Below are 21666 nucleotides of genomic sequence, written 5' to 3' on the forward strand. Positions count from 1 at the left end.
AACCTGATCCTAACCTAACTATCATACTCAAACTGATCCTAACTAAAGTTTCCTAATATAACTATCCTTACCTAACTATCATTTCCTAACAAACCTAACCCAACTATCATTTCCTAACAAACCTAACCCAACTATCCTAACTTGATAATCTATAAACTTATATCAATGTTTACCCCTCATTTCGAAAAAATACGAGGTTGCGAGTTTATTTCAACAACTTAAAAACATTTTTGCAAAGGTTTGCTGGCTAGTATAGTTTAGTGTTATATTTTAGGAAGTTTGCAATGTGAAGTGATTCTAATTTTAATGCTTTTGTTTAAATCATTTCATTCATAGATAATTTCTACCATCTGGTTCCAAATCTTATACAAGCGTCTATAACTGATCTTAATTGCGTCTTAATCATAGTTTTAAATGTCTATTTCCCAGTTTATAGTTTCTTAAGGTTCCTGGTTCCTAGTTCACATATGTTCCTCGTTCCTGGTTCCTAGTCTTATATGATCTTAGTTCCTGGTTCCTAGTCTTATATGATCTTAGTTCCTGGTTCCTAGTCTTATATGATCTTAGTTCCTGGTTCCTAGTTCACATATGTTTCTGTTTCCAGGTTCCTAGTTTTATATGTTTTTAGTTACTGGTTCCTAGTTTTATATGTTTTTAGTTTCTGGTTTCTAGTTCTATATGTTTCTAGTTCTTGGTTCCTAGTTTTATATGTTTTTAGTTTCTGGTTTCTAGTTCTATATGTTTCTAGTTCTTGGTTCCTAGTTTTATATGTTTTTAGTTCCAGGTTCCTAGTTTTATATTTTTATAGTTCCTGGTTTCTAGTTTTATATTTTTATAGTTCCATGGTTTCTAGTTTTAAATGTTTTTAGTTACTGGTTCCTAGTTTTTATGCTTTTTTCCTGGTTCCTAGTTCTTTTATCCTTCTGGTTCCTGATTCCCAGTTCATATATATGTTTCTAGTTCCTGTTTCCTAGTTTTATACGTTTTTAACTTCTGGTTCCTAGTTTTTTATGCTTCTAGTTCCTCTCCCTAGTTTTATTTGTTTATAGTTCCATAGTTCCTAGATTATATATTTATAGTTCCATAGTTCCTAGATTTTTATTTTATGTGTTTCAAGTTCCTTGTTCGGAATATAAAAATGTTTGTAGTTCCTGGTTCCTAGTTTTTAATGTTTTTAGTTCCAGGTTCATAGTTTTATAATTTAATAAAAATGTTTTTAGTTCCTGGTTCCTAGTTTTATATTTCTGTATTTCCTGGTTCCTAGTTTTCCATGTTTGTAGTTCCTGGTTCCTAGTTCTTTAAGTTTCTAGTTCCTGGTTCAAAATATTTTAAAAACATCTAAGTAGAATATTTTTTCCTCTTTTTTCTTCTTCTTAGAGGCAAATAAATAGTTATGTTATATATAGAAGGTACTATGTTGAACATATATTTCGATAATTCTTTTATCATTATCTGCTCAAATATTCTAATAATTCCTCCACAGCTAACTGGATCAAATGAAAAATTCCTTTTCTAACTCTATTTAAAAATACAAATATGTTTTTCCCAAATATTAAACTCAGGTATATTCTCTTAGTTTATAAAACAAATCAAACTTCACTATCTTCTTCACATTTCAATGTTTTTCCAATTTATCTTTAAATTTTTTTTAAATCTTAAAGGGACTGTTCACTTAGTTTACCATAAAATTACCCAGACAAGAGAACCGTTATGAATCTGATATGTCACTTAACAAATAAAGTGACAATTGAGGGGACCCGCCTTTAATTAACGTTTTTAAATTTAGGGCACTTCAAANCAGACAAGAGAACCGTTATGAATCTGATATGTCACTTAACAAATAAAGTGACAATTGAGGGGACCCGCCTTTAATTCACGTTTTTAAATTTTGGGCACTTCAAAAACCGGTTTCAAGTTTTCACAGAAAACCGGTTTACATTGTCCATATTACCTGCCTACTGCAGTGTACAACTGTTCCGGATTGCGGTATTTTGTGTCTCTAGGAATAAACTGCTGTAGAGGATATTGATCTCAATCTACTTTCCTTCAAATAGACCCGCTTTCCTCCATTTTCCGCTTTCAATCAAATATATTTAGTTTACTTCATGTTTTATTTATATCAATCTATTATTAAAACCATAATATCCATCTAGCTTACTGACCATTTAATGTTTATGGTTTGTCATACATCATTTATGATTTTTCGATATTACCTGATTTAAGACGACATTACCTGATTTAAGACGACATTTAGACTTTTTGTAATAATGAGACCTTTAGTTTAGATACAATGAAACCCATTTCAACCATATTTAAGCCTTAATTTACAACTAATATTTTTGTTTCTAGCTTAAATGAAATGTGTCTGTGAACACTGCACAATTGCTGTGTTTAATGTTTATCAGACTTTTTAAAATCATAACAGTCGTCTTTATAGTTCACAGTTTAATGGTTTCACTTTTCAAGATTTTCAGTTTTAAATTTAATAAATCTTTTAAAAGCGAGGAACATGAAAAAAAACAATATAAATCACATTTTACCGTGAATCCGTCATAAGTTTTTTTAAATTCTAAAGAAACTTCTTTTTATTTTTAATTCAAGGTAAATTAATAGCCCTGAAATATGAATGCAATTGATATTAATATTAGAATTATTTCCCGCGGCATTTGATCTTAGATACAGAGCGTCCCATATCATATTAGATTATCTCCAATCTTTAACGCCAAAATATGCACATAATACTCGAAATAATCCAGCAATTTCCACAAAAAATTGTTCTATTAGACTTATTAAATTTTTCAAAAGGATTCATTCTTGTTAAATTTTCTGATTTGTCCCCCAAATCGTAGTTTAGACCCATTGAAGCGGTCTAATTTGATGTGGGACACCCTGTATGTAATACGACATTATAAAAACTCTTGCTATGTATTCATATATCTGGAATTCTCTGCATAGTGATTTAAGGTTTTGCAACAGGCTCAATTTTTCTAACCACAACATCTTTGAAGCCTTATAGTGAAAACCTTAGATATTTCAAAATTAGATTATTTGATCATCAGAATTCATAGTTTGAAATATCTAAGTTCTACGACATTGTGTTGCAAAGATATAGGGATGAGAATAAGAGAGAATGTTGCAAAGACTCAATTTCCTTTTAATTTTTGCGAGTAAAAGATCCATTTAGCAAACAATAATTGTTTACAAAAGAAAAAAAGGGACTGAAAGAGGAGTAGTTCAGTTATATTCAGTTACAGGGTGTCCTACGAAACAGGACAGTTGTTGAATAGTTTTGAATGTCTTCCACTCCATATATTATATTGGATATTAAAGACTTTTTGCATGTCATTTCGTTAAAAACATCTTTTTCTCAAATATATTTTACTTTGATCAAAATTTACAATTTAACATAATTGGCATACAATATTTTTCATCATTCTCTTTAATATCAAACAACTAAACTAATTATGGAAGAAGACATTTTAAACTATTCACCAACTGTTATGTTTCGTGGGACACCTTGTATTTGAAAATACATTAACTATGCATAAATATATGAACAATTTATTTTGCTTGGTTCATGAAAAAATATGTAAATTATCTATGGCAATAAACACAATAATTATCATATTGTAATTCACTCTATTTTACATTGATTTATCTAATACAAAATAAGTTATTTTCCGGCAATCACAGAAAATACAGACTTTCTTCGCAATTTCATAAAATCGAAATTTGAGGATACATGTTTTTTTGTGATGTATAGACTAAATACATCACAAAAATTACAAATAAATCAGATGAGGGTTCATTCGTTTTTTGAACGCTCAATAACGTCAGCTGTCGCTTTACCTCTGCTTCTGCAACATTTAATATTTTTTTACGAAATCTTTAGCAAAATCTCTTGGAACTCTAATTCTTAAAATATTTACAATACTATGCGTACTTGTCGGAACACGATATTTTAACCTCCAATTTACTTCCGCCAAGGTTATAATGCAAGGAAAGTTAAGTGCAGTTGCGTATACTCTGCGTACATTTTGAAACCAGTTCTCTCTGGGCGAAATTTGTAAACAAGAATAAATGCATCAGTGTTCGTTTAGTATGCGAGGAGGTTAAGGGCATTAAATTTTGATAATTTTGATAATTCTCATAATAGTTTCCTTTGACCAGAATATGTCATTGATCAGGCTTCGACATGCGTCTTGTGTTTGCATTGCCGCCCAGAGACAGTACACTGCAGTACACAAGATGCGTACACATCTTAAATAACTTTCCTTGCCTTATAACCTTGATTTCCGCCCTTCAAAAGTAAACTTCTTTGTGTCACAAGTTATTCGTACATTTTTTATGACCCCTGGCGAGGGGGGGCCGGAGGGGGGTATGATACATTTCAACTATCAAAAATGTTCTAAACATGATGATGGCAAACTGAATTAAAATTTTTCCTCCCCAGAGGAGGAAGGAATTGTCACATAAATTCATCAACATATCTCCCGCACTGTGGACAGGAATTGTCACTATATGCTGATGCACTTCCCATAACAATCAGCTCACATGTTAAGCAGGAATGCTGTTCTATAAATATAAACATCAAATATAAAAAAATACTGTTTTCCCAAAAAGTAAAACAGAAAATAAAAAAAAGCACAATTGTAAAAAATGTAAGATATTAACTAACTGTAAGCGTAATTTCAAGTGACCCTCCATGCAAAGATGGCAATGCCTGATTTACAACGGTACCCTTAAAAATGTTGTCCGATCAAGCATGCATTATATATATCAATGTTTTTTTTTTAACTGTTTAGTGGTGTTTCTGGTAGGTTTCTCTGCAAAAATGACTTGCGCATTTCTTGTTAATATCAAAACGACGGTATATGCCACATTATTAATTAGATTAAGGTTTCAAGGTTACTGTTGTAAATCAGACATTGTCGTCTTTGCATGGAGGGTTGCTTGAAATTATGCTTAAAGCCCCTTTTATGGAAAAAAATGGTTGAAAAAGTAGGATAAGACGTGGTTATAAGATAATACTGTCCATTGTCCAGGGTAAAATAGTATTTCTAAAACTATTTTATACTCGGGAGACCAGCTGTATCTTAGAAAGGAATTGAGTTTTTGCCACAAAACTCTAATGTTCATTCCCTATATCTGTGCAACCTGATGTCATAGACCTTGAATATTTCAAACTTTGGATTCTGTTAGATCAAAAAATATAAGTTTGAAATATCAAAGGTTTTAACCGCCAGGTTGCAAAGAAAATTTAATATTGTGGCAAAGACTCAATTCCTTTGTAAACAAGGTAAGCAGTTTATATTATTAGTGTTTTAGATTTGCTCTTTATATATAGCTAGTCTGCTGGACCAATTGTTAAAAACCAGAAACTAAAAGAGACTGTAAGCGTAATTTCAAGTGACCCTCCATGCAAAAAACGGTAATGCCTGATTCCCAACCTTTCTCCGATCTGTAATGTTAAAGATATTGTTAGGTTTGTTGGGCCGCTAATATTGTTATTTCCTATAATTCCTATATGTTTCTTGCAGTACAAGTGTGCAAGTCCCTTTCTGAAAGAAACCGCAATTGAAAATATTAAGTTTTCAAAATAAAAAACGCTGATTTCTAATTCATAGACCTGATTAGAAAAAAGGTTTTAAGGGTATAAGATCTGAATAAGCCATTGTAATTTTTGCCATTTTCAGAAAAGATAATAAAGGACTTTGATATTTGATTAAACTTAAAAATTAAGCTTGAAAAATATTTAGCTTACCTCTATAATCATTTTCTGTCACAAGACTATTTGTGTAACCGTTTCTACAAGTAAATATTATTATACAGGGTGTCCCAATAAACATGGGAATTCAGTGACGAATTCGATATCGTCCTTTCAAATAATTCTTTGATTTAATACGGTGATACCTATACTGAGAAAGTTGTAATCTATAAGAGTTTCGTCTGCTATGTTTACATTTTGTTTATTTATCTTTTGACTGCATACGGTTGTACTTAGTAAAACAAGAAAATTGCAGTATGCAAACAGAGTAAACTTGTCAGTCTTCACTGTTCATCTTGCGGAGATATTATAGACACATCTTTTCATACAATAAACTCTAGCAGACATAATAACATTATGGCTTTTGAAATTAGGTATTACAATTCTAATTCATAACAAAGACGATATCCAATTCGTCACTGAATTCCCATGTTTTTTTGGGACACCCTGTATATACTGGGAATAATCATGTAATAATAATGATAATAATAACAATAATAAATAATGATAAGAAGAAATATTATACGGAGAGAACCAGATATCTCTAAATGAGGAAGACGACTTTTAGGCACAAGTTAGGACTTTCTATAGTCCAATAAACATGAGACACAGCAATGTGAAGTGTAAACAGACCTATTTCACATAATAACTAATTTAATAAAACAATTTACTTTGTAACAACATAAAAAAGACTTAATGATTGCTTAATTAAATGTCGCCTTCCTTTTCAACATTTTTCTGGTTTTCACTGTAATACACAATAAAAATATTAATATTAACAATCAAAAATGGATGTATTTATAATAAATATAATAATGATTATATATATCCAATGCAGGGTGTCTCACTGTACATCACTAAACATGACAATTTAAAGACGCCGAACTGTAAAAAATTAAAGTAAATTTAAAGTAAATATGAAGTAAACATGAAGTAAACAAGTAAACATGAAGTAAACATGATATAAACATGAAATAAACATGAAGTAAACATTCATTATCGTACTTAGTATCCTTCAAATTTTCATTAAAAATGGGGCACACTATAAATGTAATAAAGTAAAATGTTTTAAGACGACAATAAAAGTCGTCACTTGATTTCCATATAAGAGGGAGGATCATTTTTAGAAAGCTTTGCGTCCATTCCAGATTAACAATGTGCACGTATTTTTTTACCTGTATTCCCATCGGCGTTTGTTTGCATAGTTAGGGTCCATGTAGGAGTCCGAGTGTGTACTTGCAACCGTAAGCTGATTCATTCTGAAATGTCATCTTCTAATTTTCTATATTTCAGCTCAAATGTCGTCTTCTAATTTTCTATATTTCAGCTCAAATGTCGTCTTCTAATTTTCTATATTAAACATATTATGTTTTTTTGAATATGATGTTGACAAAGATAAAATGTTNAAATATTTACAATCATATTACAAGAACTTTACATACTTAAATCATATTCCAAGAACTATGAATATTTACAATCATATTCCAAGAACTATAAATATTTACAATCATATTCCAAAAACTATAAATATAAACAATCATATTACAAGAACTATAAATATTTACAATCATATTCCAAGAACTACACATATCTAAAATTCTAAGAACTATACATATTTAAATCATATTCCAAAAACTATAAATATTTACAATCATATTCCAAGAACTATAAATATTTACAATCATATTACAAGAACTATAAATATTTACCATCATATTCCAAGAACTATAAATATTTACAATCATATTCCGAGAACTATAAATATTTACAATCATATTCCAAGAACTATAAATATTTACAACCATATTCCAAAAGCTTTAAATATTTACAATCATTTTCCAAGAACCATAAATATTTACAATCATATTCCAAGAACTATAAATATTTACAATCATATTCCAAGAACTATACATATTTACAATCATTTTTCAAGAACCATAAATATTCACAATCATATTCCAAGAACTATAAATCTTTACAATCATATTCAAAGAGCTATAAATCTTTACAATCATATTACAAGACACATCATCCAGACAGAACAAACACTAGGCTAAGAGAATATCAGAAAGATGAAGACGATGATATTTCAATAACTGTAAATATTTACAATCATATTCCAAGAACTATGAATATTTACAATCATTTTCCAAGAACTGTAAATATTTACAATCATATTCCAAGAACTATTAATATTTACAATCATTTTCCAAGAACCATAAATATTTACAATCATATTCCAAGAACTATAAATATTCACAATCATATTCCAAGAACTATAAATATTTACAATCATATTCCAAGAACTATGAATATTTACAATCATATTCCAAGAACTATACTTATTTAAATCATATTCCAAGAACTATAAATATTTACAATCATATTCCAAGAACCATAAATATTCACAATCATATTCCAAGAACTATAAATATTTACAATCATATTCCAAGAGCTGTAAATATTTACAATCATATTCCAAGAGCTATAGTTATTTACAATCATATTCCAAGAGCTATAAGTATTTACAATCATATTTGCAAGAGCCTTAAGTATTTACAATTTACTTTCCCCCCCCATGGTGGGAGGTAAAGGACGGTGTATCCCTGTTTTCCGGATGGAACACCCTAGTTTCATTGATTTGGGTGAAAAACTTAAATACCTTCTGCGACCTAGAGTCGACCGCAATGGCTGTGAACTAGCGCGTCCCAACATAATCATCGTTTCCCTCCCATCCTACCTCGGGGTTGTGGGCCCAGAAAGATACATGAAGGAGTTCATAAGTTTTAAAAAATGGATTCAGGAATACATTACTAGCGGGAGAGATTTCGACACGCGGAATACCAAGGTTTTTAGATCCTATAACGGTCCCGTAGAAGTCTACGAAGGTTTCTCTCTCTTTGTAGAGGGAGATTTTGGACTTTCAGAGTCCTACGCGGTACTTAATCGCTCCATGAGCATTAACAATGCAATTGAACCATCTCAAAATCCCGGGTTTTTGTTCGATACTTACCGCGATTTCGTCTCGAAAATTAACAATTCGCAGCCGAGGACTGGAATGATCGCATATGTCAGTGTCCCTCCTGCAAGAGCAGATTTTCCGGTATATGAGGAGGATTTATTATACCCTGGTATTCCAATCGGATTTCAAAACAACAACGGATCCATATCAGAATCAATTTACAGCGGGTTTAATTGTGAAATTGCGGAAAAAATTAGAAGGAGATATACCGAACTCGGGAATGCAAAAGAGCTGCATACTCTACCACAACCCCTTGATTTCGTTATCAAAACTCACGATGAACTTTCAGAGCAGATGTTTTTGTTTGAAAATATTCTCCCCTTTCCGGAACATCAAGATGACTTGCGACCGCTAGTCCACGTAATAGGCCATTCAAACATGAGATTTTTAACTGAAGAGCTGAAAACTGTACTCGACGGTGAGTTGAAGTTCACAGAGTACACCCCAAAACTTGATTCAAACAAAACTGAGATTGATTCTTTCTTTTCCAAGTTGAGCCTTCAAGAGTCAGATACAGTTGTCTTCTCGGGATTATCAAATATGCTGCTCCAAGGTTGTGAATATGTACGGTTCCATGGAATTAAGCCAACAGGTTTACCTGCTCGGCATGAAAAAGAAAAATTATCCCGTGGTTCCGTCCATCATCTCATATCCGTTGCACCTTATGACGCGTCATATTTCAATTTGTTTGCAACGCACATGGAACATATCACTGACGGAAGGTTCAACCATTCTAAAGCAAGGTTTATTAATATACTTCCCTTGCCCCGTTATCAGGATAAATGTTGTGATAAGGCAGGACATTTCGATGCATACTATGACGGAGGTGATCTTTGCGCCGAAATTCTGAGACTTGGAGTCTATATGTCAAGGTTAACATGCAACAAGTTTGCAATATGCATAACTCCAGAGGATATTTGTCCAAGGGATAACTGGGGTATCCGCGGTGAAATGGTTGGCAAAGATCTTGTCCACTTGACTGAAACTGGAATTAAATTGTTAACTGAAGTAACGCATAGAGCAATTCTGAGCTTGGAATACATCCCTCCCCCCACCCCCGAATCCAGGATGGACACTAATTGCCACATCCCTGCAGGTCTTAGTTTTTCCGAATGGGTGTTATACTTCCGAGACGTGTGTGGTTATGATTCTATCAAAGCCACTAGTGCTTCGAAGCGCAAACACCAATTCAATGGGGTAAAACCTACAGCAAAAAAGCGCTGATCGGGTACACTCTGTATTGACAACAAGAGCTAATAGAAAAACCCACTCTCAGTTGTGTGTCTTTTCCCTACATATGAGGTGTCAAATCCGCTTTTACTCCTTCTTTTCCAATCCAAAATTTCCAAAATTTCCAAAATTGCCTAGAATCTGATCACCTACAAGTCCTATGCATAACCTGTTTCCGAGAAAAAAAATTATCTAAAAATAGCATTTAAACATTTGTGAACAACCAAGACTTCTCTCAATACAAGAAAACTTTTTAAACAAAAAAAATAAAAAAAATGCTACTGGCAAGATCAACCAGATATTGCATAAGCACTAATTTGTGTGATTTCATGAACTACCTATTGAAGCAAACCAAAAAACTACAAACCGGTAAGATCATATATACTATACGGCCATGGAATTTCTTCAATTTTATTATCTTCCAGCAATATTCACCTTGTGGAATATATACACCGTCTTCCTTCAGCCTTCGTCCGAAATCTCTCTGAAAAAAATTCTTCTTTTTTTTCCAATATTTAGAATACATCATACATCTTAATAAATTATTCAGATTTATTTTTTGCATGCATCATCCTTATAACTTTCCTCAGAAATAGACCGGGTTAAAAAGTCTGTCTAGTACTTAAAACAAGTAGTTAATTATTTATAATTATTATTTTTTGAAGAAAATGCTCATATACTTTGAAATAAAACTTAAAGTTGTCGATGTCAAAATTCTATAGTTGAAATTTTTAATATCAAGATTCTGGAGTTAAAAAAGTACTGTCATAATTTCAAACCTAAAGACTTTAGTGACAAATAGAATAAATTTAAATATTTGATGGTTATAACCCAAGATCTAAAGATTTCATTGAGATAAATAGAAAATTCTAAGCAGTTTATTCATATAATTCAAATTCTACTGATCCTTCTTTTTGCCTTATATCTTGAAATGAGGATTATAACGACCTAATTGGAGATATTGGTGACATCATTAAAAGTTCTTCTTTCTACTTAGTTAAACCGAAACCTGGAAGCTAGCGGATCTCGGATCTCGGAGCTGACGGATCTCAGAGCTGCACTTCTCAACGGAAAAAATAACGTTAAACTGATACCTGGAGGATAAATGAGTGGCGAAACTCAGAGGATCTGGCGGATCCCATAGCTTCACCTCTCAGCGGAAAATAACGGTAAAAAAATTTATTTCCATAAGTTCCCTGGAAGACTGGCAGATTTCCTGCATTATAAGCGAATTTTTAATCCTTTTTATACAGAGAGCAGGGACGTGCACAAGGATCATTTTGGATTATAAAGGTCGAAACCCTTTTGAACCAGAACTAAAGTACATGCTATTTAAAATTATTCAATTAAAATTTCAATTCAAAGTATGCTATGGCAGTTGTCTAAGTTTAAAGATTTTCTCATCTTTTAATCTATAATTTGACACTTCAGATTTAAGACATCCAGGATATTAAAGTATTCTATAGTGCAATGTTTTAACTCATGCCTCGACTTCCAATGATACTCGAAACTCCAGAATTAGAACTCTATCAACATGCTTAATTAAACCCCTGACAGACTCGAATTTTTTCCTTTCGTCATGGTTCTCTCTTTACCTAGTTAAACTGAAACCTGGAGGACGAATGAGCGGAAAACCTCAGAGAACCTAGCGGATCCTACAGCTTCATCACTCAGCACATAATAATGGTAAAAAAATATATTTCCATAAGTCTCCGAGAAGACTGGCAGATTTTGAGACAAAGATAGGATCGAGTCCCGGTTTGGATGGATACAACTATGCTACACTTAAATTTCTATGGCCTTTAATTGGACACCCTGTAACCAAGGGGTTTGAAATTATGGTTGAAAAGGAAGAACTGTATCCTAATCTAAGAACTGCAAGTATTAAGCTTATTCCTAAGAAAGGAGATTGCACACAAATTAAAAACTGGCGACCAATTAGTCTTTTAAGCAATGTTTATAAGGTATTTTCGAAAGCATTTGCCAATAGGCTCAAGCGTGTAATTGACTCAAACACATCCGTTTCCCAAAAAGCCTACTCAAAATCTAAGGTCATTCATGAAGCTTTAATGAATATATTACAATGCATTAGGAAAGGAAAACTTGAGAACAAGCGGTTAGCACTATTGGCAATCGATTTCAAAAAAGCTTTTGATTCTGTATCGCACGAATATATTCTTGAAATTTTGAAATTTTTCAACTATTCCGATTATATGATAAAAATAGTCAGAACAACAATGAAAAAGAAAATTGCTGGCATCATAACTGAGTCCGGTGTTATCGATTTTTTTGAGATACTGTGCGGAGTAGCACAAGGCGACTCACCATCAGGTTTGATTTTCATACTAGCACTAGAACCTCTGCTCTGGAAGCTTACTCTCGATCTAGGTGTTGTTCATCCCGTTTTCGAAAACGGCTCTTACATAGGTGATAGTAGTTATGCGGATGATGTCTCCATACTCGTAAACGGCGAACCTGAAAATATTTTGAATGTTAAAAATATACTTGACGCTTTTGGTAAATTATCTGGCTTGAAAATAAACGTAGAAAAAACTCAGGTTTTACCAATTAATGTCTCACCTAATTTTGCTGAAAATATTGCTGAAACTGGCTTTTCAATTGTACAAAATTTAACAATCTTGGGGTTGGATATAAGTGAAAATTTTCATTTGGAGGAAACTAATTTTATAAAGCTCATGGTGAAAATTAGAGGAATGTCGTTATTCTGGACAAAATTTAGACTCTTGAATGTTGGTCGGATTAATATCGCAAAAACATATGTCCTTTCACAAATAGGGTTTTTCGCCCCTGTGGTCGCATTTAGTGAGACTCAATTGCAAACACTCAGAAATGAGATTGGCTCCTTTGTACGAGGGAGTTTGAAAATAACAATAAACAGGGTATACAATGCAATACATCAAGGAGGATTAGGAATGATTGGGATTGAATCTTACATAAATGCGATCAGGGTTGGGTTTTTTAGGAAATCAATTAATAATGACGATTTTTGGGCGAAAGAAATTCAGAGTTTCAGAACATCTGAAGATTTTCCGTTTCATTTTAAAAGCTCAATAGCAACGAACACTCCTTGCGGAGAACTGTCAGTTTGTGTTAGGACATTTTGTAATGTATTCTGGTCGACAAATGGTAATTTTCTTGACATGAGAATATATGATAATGACATTGCAAGACTAGAGTCTGGTGAGAAATTAAACAGAAATCATTTCAGAGAAAATCTTACACACGAAGAAGTAATTTTGGTTAGAAAACTAAGATTTGTCAACCTAGTAGACATACTTAACAGGGATACTTTCTCAGAAAATAGTCTAACAGTATACCTGGGGTTCCGACCTAATTTATTAGAATTATTCTATCTAAAATCGGTACATAGAAGCGTGAAGAGGAAATTTTCACTGAATAAGGACAAAGTCTGCACACCTATCGTTACCTTCTTTAGGAAAATAGTTAAAGGCAGCGTTAGGATAAGGAAGATCATGGATAATGTTGAGTCAGAGATTGGGCCGACGTCTGGTTTAAATAAGCGCATCTCCCTAACAAATTACAACAACGCAGATCCCGAGAGAGATTGCAACTTTTATAAAATTTTTAAAATCTCGAAATTAAAAAATAATCTACGAAGCTTTATTTTCAATTTCACATCCCAGACTCTTTACCATAATGCAATGATTGCACATTTTGTTCCGGATCACGACCCATCATGTCAACGGTGCGATTTTGGAAAACTTAGGCCTGCACCTAGAGAAACTATCTCCCATATCTTCTGGGACTGTCCCATAATAAGCGATATTTTAACTGATTTAAACCGAATAATATCTAATGGAGTCTTATCTTATGAAGAACTAAAAATGACAATATTTCTAGGCTGTACTATTCCAGTAACTTTTAATATCGAAACTACCAACATTATTTGCTTTATAGTTATGTACTATATATTTTCTACAAGGAATAATAGACGAATATACAATACTTCCAAGTTAAAGCAATTTCTTTTCTACCATACTTCTAGAATTGACAAACCCTTGTTTGTTGAATATGAACACGAAACCTAAAGTATTTTGTCTTGCAATGTACAATATTATCTTAACCAACGCCGCGGGGTGGACAATAATAATTGCAACTACCACAACAAAGGCTTCACCATACCAAACCATGACGTTACTACACAAGGCAAGTCAGCCATTTTGTTTTGACCTTGAGAAGAAAAATTTAACTAAGTTAAAGTGTAAGCGTTGCTCTATTTATATCAGAGTAAAGAAAACAATAATATTTAAATTGAATTCTTTATCAATAGAGAAGTCAAGCTGCTTTTGGTTTCTTAAGTTCTTAAACGCAAATGTAAATAATATACTTGTTAATCAAAAAAGCAACCTCTTTGTTTCACTTTTATATGGTCTGTTTTCAATGCAAAGTGATATATACTACTTTTGCAATCATGAACACAACTACTATGTAGTACTTTTTATAACAATTTTTTTAAATAATTCAACTATGCTGAATGTTCTTGAAAGTCTATCTAATAAAGATTATAATTTTACAAATTCCAGAGAATACTCAACCATGTCCGAGCCAATGGACCTCGAGGAAGAGATGCCCCGACCTCCCTCTCCTGGGATGAAGGAATACGAAGCCGAGTTCCCCGCCCTTAATGTGGGTCCTGACAACAAGGTTAGTGAGGTGGTTCTTGATATCTCGCTTCTCGATACGAATGACCAGGACCGAATAGTCTCGCATGATGGCAGGGTGTTCAACCGGGAAAAAGGTGGTTTAACTTTTAATTCGAAGATTGAGATTAGCCCCCCCGTAAAAAAAACATCCTCGAAACCTATTGGTAACCAAGCTCTGAATACCGCGCACATTGAGGGTTTTAATGAGTCGAATGAGCTCAATCATGAGATAATCGATGAAAACGCAGGGATGCCTGAAATCCTAGGGAATGTCCTGCCTATTAGTCAAGACCTTCAAAGCAAACATTACGCGCCGTATCTCTCAATCAGAGAGTCTTTAATGAAAATACCTTACATTAGGAAAACTGTCATACACAATCTTCCTAAAGTATGCTTGCCATTGTACCCAGTTGATTATCCATTGTCAGCAATTGTGACCTGTAACGACGGCAAGAAGGCTATTATAAACCGGATTCNGATTATCAAATATGCTGCTCCAAGGTTGTGAATATGTACGGTTCCATGGAATTAAGCCAACAGGTTTACCTGCTCGGCATGAAAAAGAAAAATTATCCCGTGGTTCCGTCCATCATCTCATATCCGTTGCACCTTATGACGCGTCATATTTCAATTTGTTTGCAACGCACATGGAACATATCACTGACGGAAGGTTCAACCATTCTAAAGCAAGGTTTATTAATATACTTCCCTTGCCCCGTTATCAGGATAAATGTTGTGATAAGGCAGGACATTTCGATGCATACTATGACGGAGGTGATCTTTGCGCCGAAATTCTGAGACTTGGAGTCTATATGTCAAGGTTAACATGCAACAAGTTTGCAATATGCATAACTCCAGAGGATATTTGTCCAAGGGATAACTGGGGTATCCGCGGTGAAATGGTTGGCAAAGATCTTGTCCACTTGACTGAAACTGGAATTAAATTGTTAACTGAAGTAACGCATAGAGCAATTCTGAGCTTGGAATACATCCCTCCCCCCACCCCCGAATCCAGGATGGACACTAATTGCCACATCCCTGCAGGTCTTAGTTTTTCCGAATGGGTGTTATACTTCCGAGACGTGTGTGGTTATGATTCTATCAAAGCCACTAGTGCTGCGAAGCGCAAACACCAATTCAATGGGGTAAAACCTGCAGCAAAAAAGCGCTGATTGGGTACACTCTGTATTGACAACAAGAGCTAATAGAAAAACCCACTCTCAGTTGTGTGTCTTTTCCCTTCATATGAGGTGTCGAATCCGCTTTTACTCCTTCTTTTCCAATCCAAAATTTCCAAAATTTCGAAAATTGCCTAGAATCTGATCACCTACAAGTCCTATGCATAACCTGTTTCCGAGAAAAAAAATATCTAAAAATAGCATTTAAACATTTGTGAACAACCAAGACTTCTCTCAATACAAGAAAACTTTTTAAACAAAAAAAATAAAATAAAATGCTACTGGCAAGATCAACCAGATATTGCATAAGCACTAATTTGTGTGATTTCATGAACTACCTATTGAAGCAAACCAAAAAACTACAAACCGGTAAGATCATATATACTGTACGGCTATGGAATTTCTTCAATTTTATTATCTTCCAGCAATATTCACCTTGTGGAATATATACACCGTCTTCCTTCAGCCTTCGTCCAAAATCTCTGAAAAAAATTCTTCTTTTTTGTTCAATATTTAGAATACATCACACATCTTAATAAATTATTCAGATTTATTTTTTGCATGCATCATCCTTATAACTTTCCTCAGAAATAGACCGGGTTAAAAAGTCTGTCTAGTACTTAAAACAAGTAGTTAATTATTTATAATTATTATTTTTTGAAGAAAATGCTCATATACTTTGAAATAAAACTTAAAGTTGTCGATGTCACAATTCTATAGTTGAAGTTTTTAATATCACGATTCTGGAGTTAAAAAAGTACTGTCATAATTTTAAACCTAAAGACTTTAGTGACAAAAAGAATAAATTGAAATATTTGATGGTTATAACCCAAGATCTAAAGATTTTATTGAGATAAATAAAAAATTCTAAGCAGTTTATTCGTATAATTCAAATTCTACTGATCCTTCTTTTTTCCTTATATCTTGAAATGAGGATTATAACGACCTAATTGGAGATATTGGTGACATCATTAAAGGTTCTTCTTTCTACTTAGTTAAACCGAAACCTGGAAGCTAGCGGATCTCGGATCTCGGAGCTGACGGATCTCAGAGCTGCACTTCTCAACGGAAAAAATAACGGTAAAAATAGATTTCCATAAGCCCCGGGGAAGACTGGCAGATTTCTTTCTATATTACTAGATTTTAAATCTATTTTATACAGAGGCCCAGGGCGTGTACATGGACCACAATTGACTGCAAAGGTTAACCCTACTGATTCGAATGTAATCTTACTCCTTAATAAGATGTCATGATTTTATATTATTTTATACTCAAAATTGAAAATCTAACTTAAAGTGCTCGATGTCCAAATTCCAAATTCAAAATTTGAGGATTTTAATATCACGATTCTGGAATTAAAATTTACTATCATAATTCTAAAACCAATGACTTCACTGAAAAAAAAATTCTAGATTTAAATACATGTTGGTTAAAAACCCAAGATTTGTGATAAATAAAAAAAAATTTTAAATTTTTATAGATCTGAATTCAGTAAAAATTGCAACTCTAGAATTAGATTTTAGTCTACTTTTATAATTATAAACCTGATGGCCTTGTTGTCAAAGAAAAGAAATTCGTTTTTCTCGTTCTTCATGTTTTTCTCTTTACCTAGTTAAACTGAAACCTGGAAGATAAATTACTGCAAGAAAAACCTCGGATCTGGCGAACCTCAGAGGATCTGGGGATCTCATAGCTGCACCTATCAACGAAAAATAACGGTAAAAAACATATTTCCACAAGCCCCCGAGATGACTGGCAGATTTCTTCCATTATCACTGAACTTTAAATCTTTTTTATACAGAGAACAGGGGCGTGCACATGGATCACATTGGACTGTAAAGGTTTAAACCCTATTGAACTGTAACTAATGTACATACTAAATAATAAAATTTCAAGAGTTTAAAATATGTTCAAAAAATTAAAATCAACCTAAAGGCTACAATGGCAATTTTCTGAATTTAATTTAAGTTAAAAAAAAAATTTTTTATTTTTTAATTTGATATCTCTGATATAAAAGTTTACGAACTTAACCTACAAACTTAATGACCTTACTGCAAAATTCTTTAAAAAATTCTTTCACAGCCAAAGTCTTATTTAATTAATCTCTGACTTTTAAAAGTTTAATCTGGAATATCACATCTCTGAAATTAAGACTTGAAATTATGCAACATCAAGTATATGCAATTTAAATATCACGCCTCTGACAGTAAGGCTTGAAGTTATGTAATATTAATTATTTGCAATTTAAATACTTTGTTTGAGTGCCTGTTTATACGGCTTAAATCCCAAGTCTGGAACTCCAATGATTCTCATTCTGGAATTAAAACTTTATCAACATATTATATTTTAAATCCCAAGAGCCTTAATATCAAAGGGAAATATATGAACTTTCTCTTCCTTCTTCACAATTTGTTTTCTATACCTAGTTAAACTGATACCTGGAGGATAAATGAGCGGCGAAACTCAGAGGATCTGGCGGATCCCATAGCTTCACCTCTCAGCGGAAAATAACGGTAAAAAAATATATTTCCATAAGTTCCCTGGAAGACTGGCAGATTTCCTGCATTATAGGCGAATTTTTAATCCTTTTTATACAGAGAGCAGGGACGTGCACAAGGATCATTTTGGATTATAAAGGTCGAACCCCTTTTGAACCAGAACTAATGTACATGCTATTTAAAATTATCCAATTAAAATTTCAATTCAAAGTTTGCTAAGACAGTTGTCTAAGTTTAAAGATTAAAGATAAAATCTATCAACATGCTTAATTAAAACCCCGACAGACTCGAATTTTTTCCTTTCGTCATGGTTCTCTCTTTACCTAGTTAAACTGAAACCTGGAGGACGAATGAGCGGAGAACCTCAGAGAACCTAGCGGATCCTACAGCTTCATCACTCAGTACATAATAACGGTAAAAAAATATATTTCCATAAGTCTCCGAGTAGACTGGCAGATTTTCTTCATTACCAATGAATTTTTAACCTTTTTTATACAGAGAGCAGGAGCGTGAACACGGATCATTTTGGATTGTTAAGGTTGAAACCCTATTGCACGAAAACTAATGTACACGCTATTGGAATTCATTTCTAACAAAATTTAAACGTTGAGCATGCAATGTCAGTTGTGTTTAAAGATTTTCTTTTCACCCTTTACCCTTTAATTTAATATTTCGGACATAAAACTTTGCTACTGCAAGCAAGAACTAAATGCCAATGTTAAGGTTAAAACCATATTGCACGAAAACTAATGTACACGCTATTGGAATTCAATTCTAACAAAATTTAAACGTTGAGCATGCAATGTCAGTTGTCTAAGTTGTAAGATTTTCTTTTCATCCTTTACCCTTTAATTTAATATTTCGGATATAAAACTTTGCTATTGCAAGCAAGAAATGCCAATTTGTATAAAAAAAGATTTTTTATGTCCGTAAGGTTAATTAAAGAATATAGAAATAAAAACCCTCAGTAAAACCGAGTCTCTATAATTAAAATGTCTTAATAAATAAATCTCTATCGATAATATTCATCTTTAAATTATGAGGACTCTGGTTTAAAATCTGAATCTTTCTTCATACCCTGAATCTTCTCTCACAATAAACTAATGATCTTTTTTTACTGATTCAGTCTGTGGAAACTGTAACGCCTCCTGAACCGTCAAACCTCACCGCCGAGAAATCATGATGTCTCAAGAAGAGGAGATAACTACGCTACATCGATATCTCTAAATCCTTGCACATAAACGTGCACCATACCTTGCTATACCTTGATGATTTGAGAGAAATGAAGAGGTTAAACACTAAACTCTTTCCAATGTTCTAGTCAGTAGCGCAGAACTAATGTTCTACGTGAGTCTAGTTCTTAAGCATAATGCGTCCTTGTTCCAATTGAAATTTAACGCTTCTCCAACAAGCTTTTTCAAATTTAACACTTCTTGATTTTGATGCCTGCTATCGCCACGTTGGCCGTGTAGATTATTAACGTCATAGAGAAAAGAACATGCAGGAAGGAACCATCAATTTTCCTCGCCAGTATGTACCTCAAATATATCGTTTTACACAATTACGTCGGCTATTTAGCATCAAGACAATATAGTTTAACTAGTGTAATGCCATACCAACGTTGAACTTTCAATGTTCTCCGTCAGTACAATCGTAGTTTCTTCCATATTGCATACATTGACATTATACCATTGTTCCATTAAAACTTTATAATGCTTGCTCAAACTGATTTTCCTCATTAAATGCTCAAATTATATGCAGACGATTCTTAAAAAATCTTCGTCACCGACTAATTATATGCAATTTATTCTCTACACTTTCATTGTTGCACTCTTCAATTTGTATGTCTTGCAGGATCCAAGGATCCCTAAATCCAAATTTCTAATTAAAGGAAAAAACGATAAAATGTATCCGTATGATTTTTTATTATTTAATTTAAGAATATATGTACACGTTAGTATCGTAAAATAGTTGTATTAAATACATGTGAACAATTTTGTACAATTAATATAATCTCGATACAGAGATAATAAATATCTAGATCTCAAAAAAAGATCTTTCCTGCGATCATAAATAGTATTTTTTCCTTCTTTCCATCATTTCCAGTTTCTCCCCCCCACCCCTTCTTCCATCCCTCATCAAATCTAACGGATTTATTCTTGTTTGTGTTTAAATTCTATAAATAACCCAAGCCACGCGGAGAAACCCTTGTCCCAGAAACCCGGGGGCTGGTGGGTTAGCCGGCCAGCTCACGGGGGTACTAGGGTTAAATGCTAACCCAGGGTGGAGCGAAATCTGGGGAAAAAGAGTCAGTTGATCATCAGCTCCCTTAAACTGAGGTTCCCTTGAAGATTCCCCATCACTCTGAAACTGCTTCAATTCATAATATTTTATTAGTATAGTATCAACCGTTTTATTTTTGTATCTTTGTAAATAATAAACTGTAAGAAAAACCGACTCGTTGAATATTAATAATACAAGTGTTTTCATTGATTTATTTTCTTTCATATACAATAATACTTAGAAAGAATTTATCAAATGTCGTCTTGACAATGGGTTCTATACTATTTTAAGTAAATCTCAGTATTTGCGAAAATAAATAAATAGCCATGATTATGCGGGAACAGTTTTAACGAGCTCCATATAATCATTTAATTAAAAAAACTAAATATCTGCAACATTCCATTATGAGAAAGTGAAGAATACAACATTTGATGAATTCTTTCGATGTATGGCTTAAATAGCTTAACTTAACTTTATTAAAGACTATAATAAAGTCCTAGGATCTAATAAAACCTTCAGACCTTCAGAAATAAAGAGCTTCGTATCGTCTTTAAAGTTGCATCCTTTTTGGTTTACCTTGTATGTAAATGTGTATAAATTTGTTCCTCTCATACTGTAAAATCAAAACTGTAGGATTTAGAAGTCACCATAGTCGTACCATAGTTGAGCGTGCTATGCTTAGTCCCAATTTCTTCGGATTTCTTTATATTGAAACAATCAGAGTTTTATTGTTAACGATCGACTTAAATCAGATCTCAAACTTTTGAATAGACAGATCAGCGAGAACTGTTTAACTTTTATACATTATTCAGTTCTCTGAAATGGAATGCAATTAATATGATTTTTATAGGCTTTTCACTCCAACCCACAGTGAATGTTATCATAAAAAGACTTTCAATGGTGAAAAGTGTTTCTTGTACAGACTTAGAGTGATGACCAGAAAACAATATAATCGAAAGACGACATTAAGGCAATACTAAGTGTATTTGATATGTTGTTCCTA

At 33.0% G+C, this 21666-nt stretch overlaps 1 protein-coding gene across 3 annotated transcripts; it reads left to right on the forward strand.

The window, feature by feature from the left end:
* The first annotated feature begins 8364 nt into the window (after positions 1 to 8364).
* On the forward strand, positions 8365 to 20271 carry LOC111701717 (uncharacterized). Of its 3 annotated transcripts, XM_023473121.1 has the most exons (5): positions 8365 to 10388; positions 11017 to 11188; positions 11619 to 11705; positions 19507 to 19670; positions 20235 to 20271. In XM_023473121.1, exon 1 carries the CDS (start codon positions 8385 to 8387, stop codon positions 10011 to 10013), a length of 1629 nt encoding a protein of 542 aa, XP_023328889.1. In that variant the 5' UTR covers positions 8365 to 8384; the 3' UTR covers positions 10014 to 10388; positions 11017 to 11188; positions 11619 to 11705; positions 19507 to 19670; positions 20235 to 20271. The 3 variants fall into 3 exon arrangements, 1 of the variants encoding a protein (XP_023328889.1); XR_002765258.1 differs by lacking the exons at positions 8365 to 10388; positions 11017 to 11188; positions 11619 to 11705 and adding exons at positions 17999 to 18395; positions 18708 to 18794; XR_002765257.1 differs by lacking the exons at positions 8365 to 10388; positions 11017 to 11188; positions 11619 to 11705 and adding an exon at positions 18405 to 18794.
* Positions 20272 to 21666: the final 1395 nt, after the last annotated feature.

This window comes from Eurytemora carolleeae, unplaced genomic scaffold, assembly GCF_000591075.1.
Source record: "Eurytemora carolleeae unplaced genomic scaffold, Eaff_2.0 scaffold387, whole genome shotgun sequence".
Lineage (NCBI taxonomy): Eukaryota > Metazoa > Arthropoda > Copepoda > Calanoida > Temoridae > Eurytemora > Eurytemora carolleeae.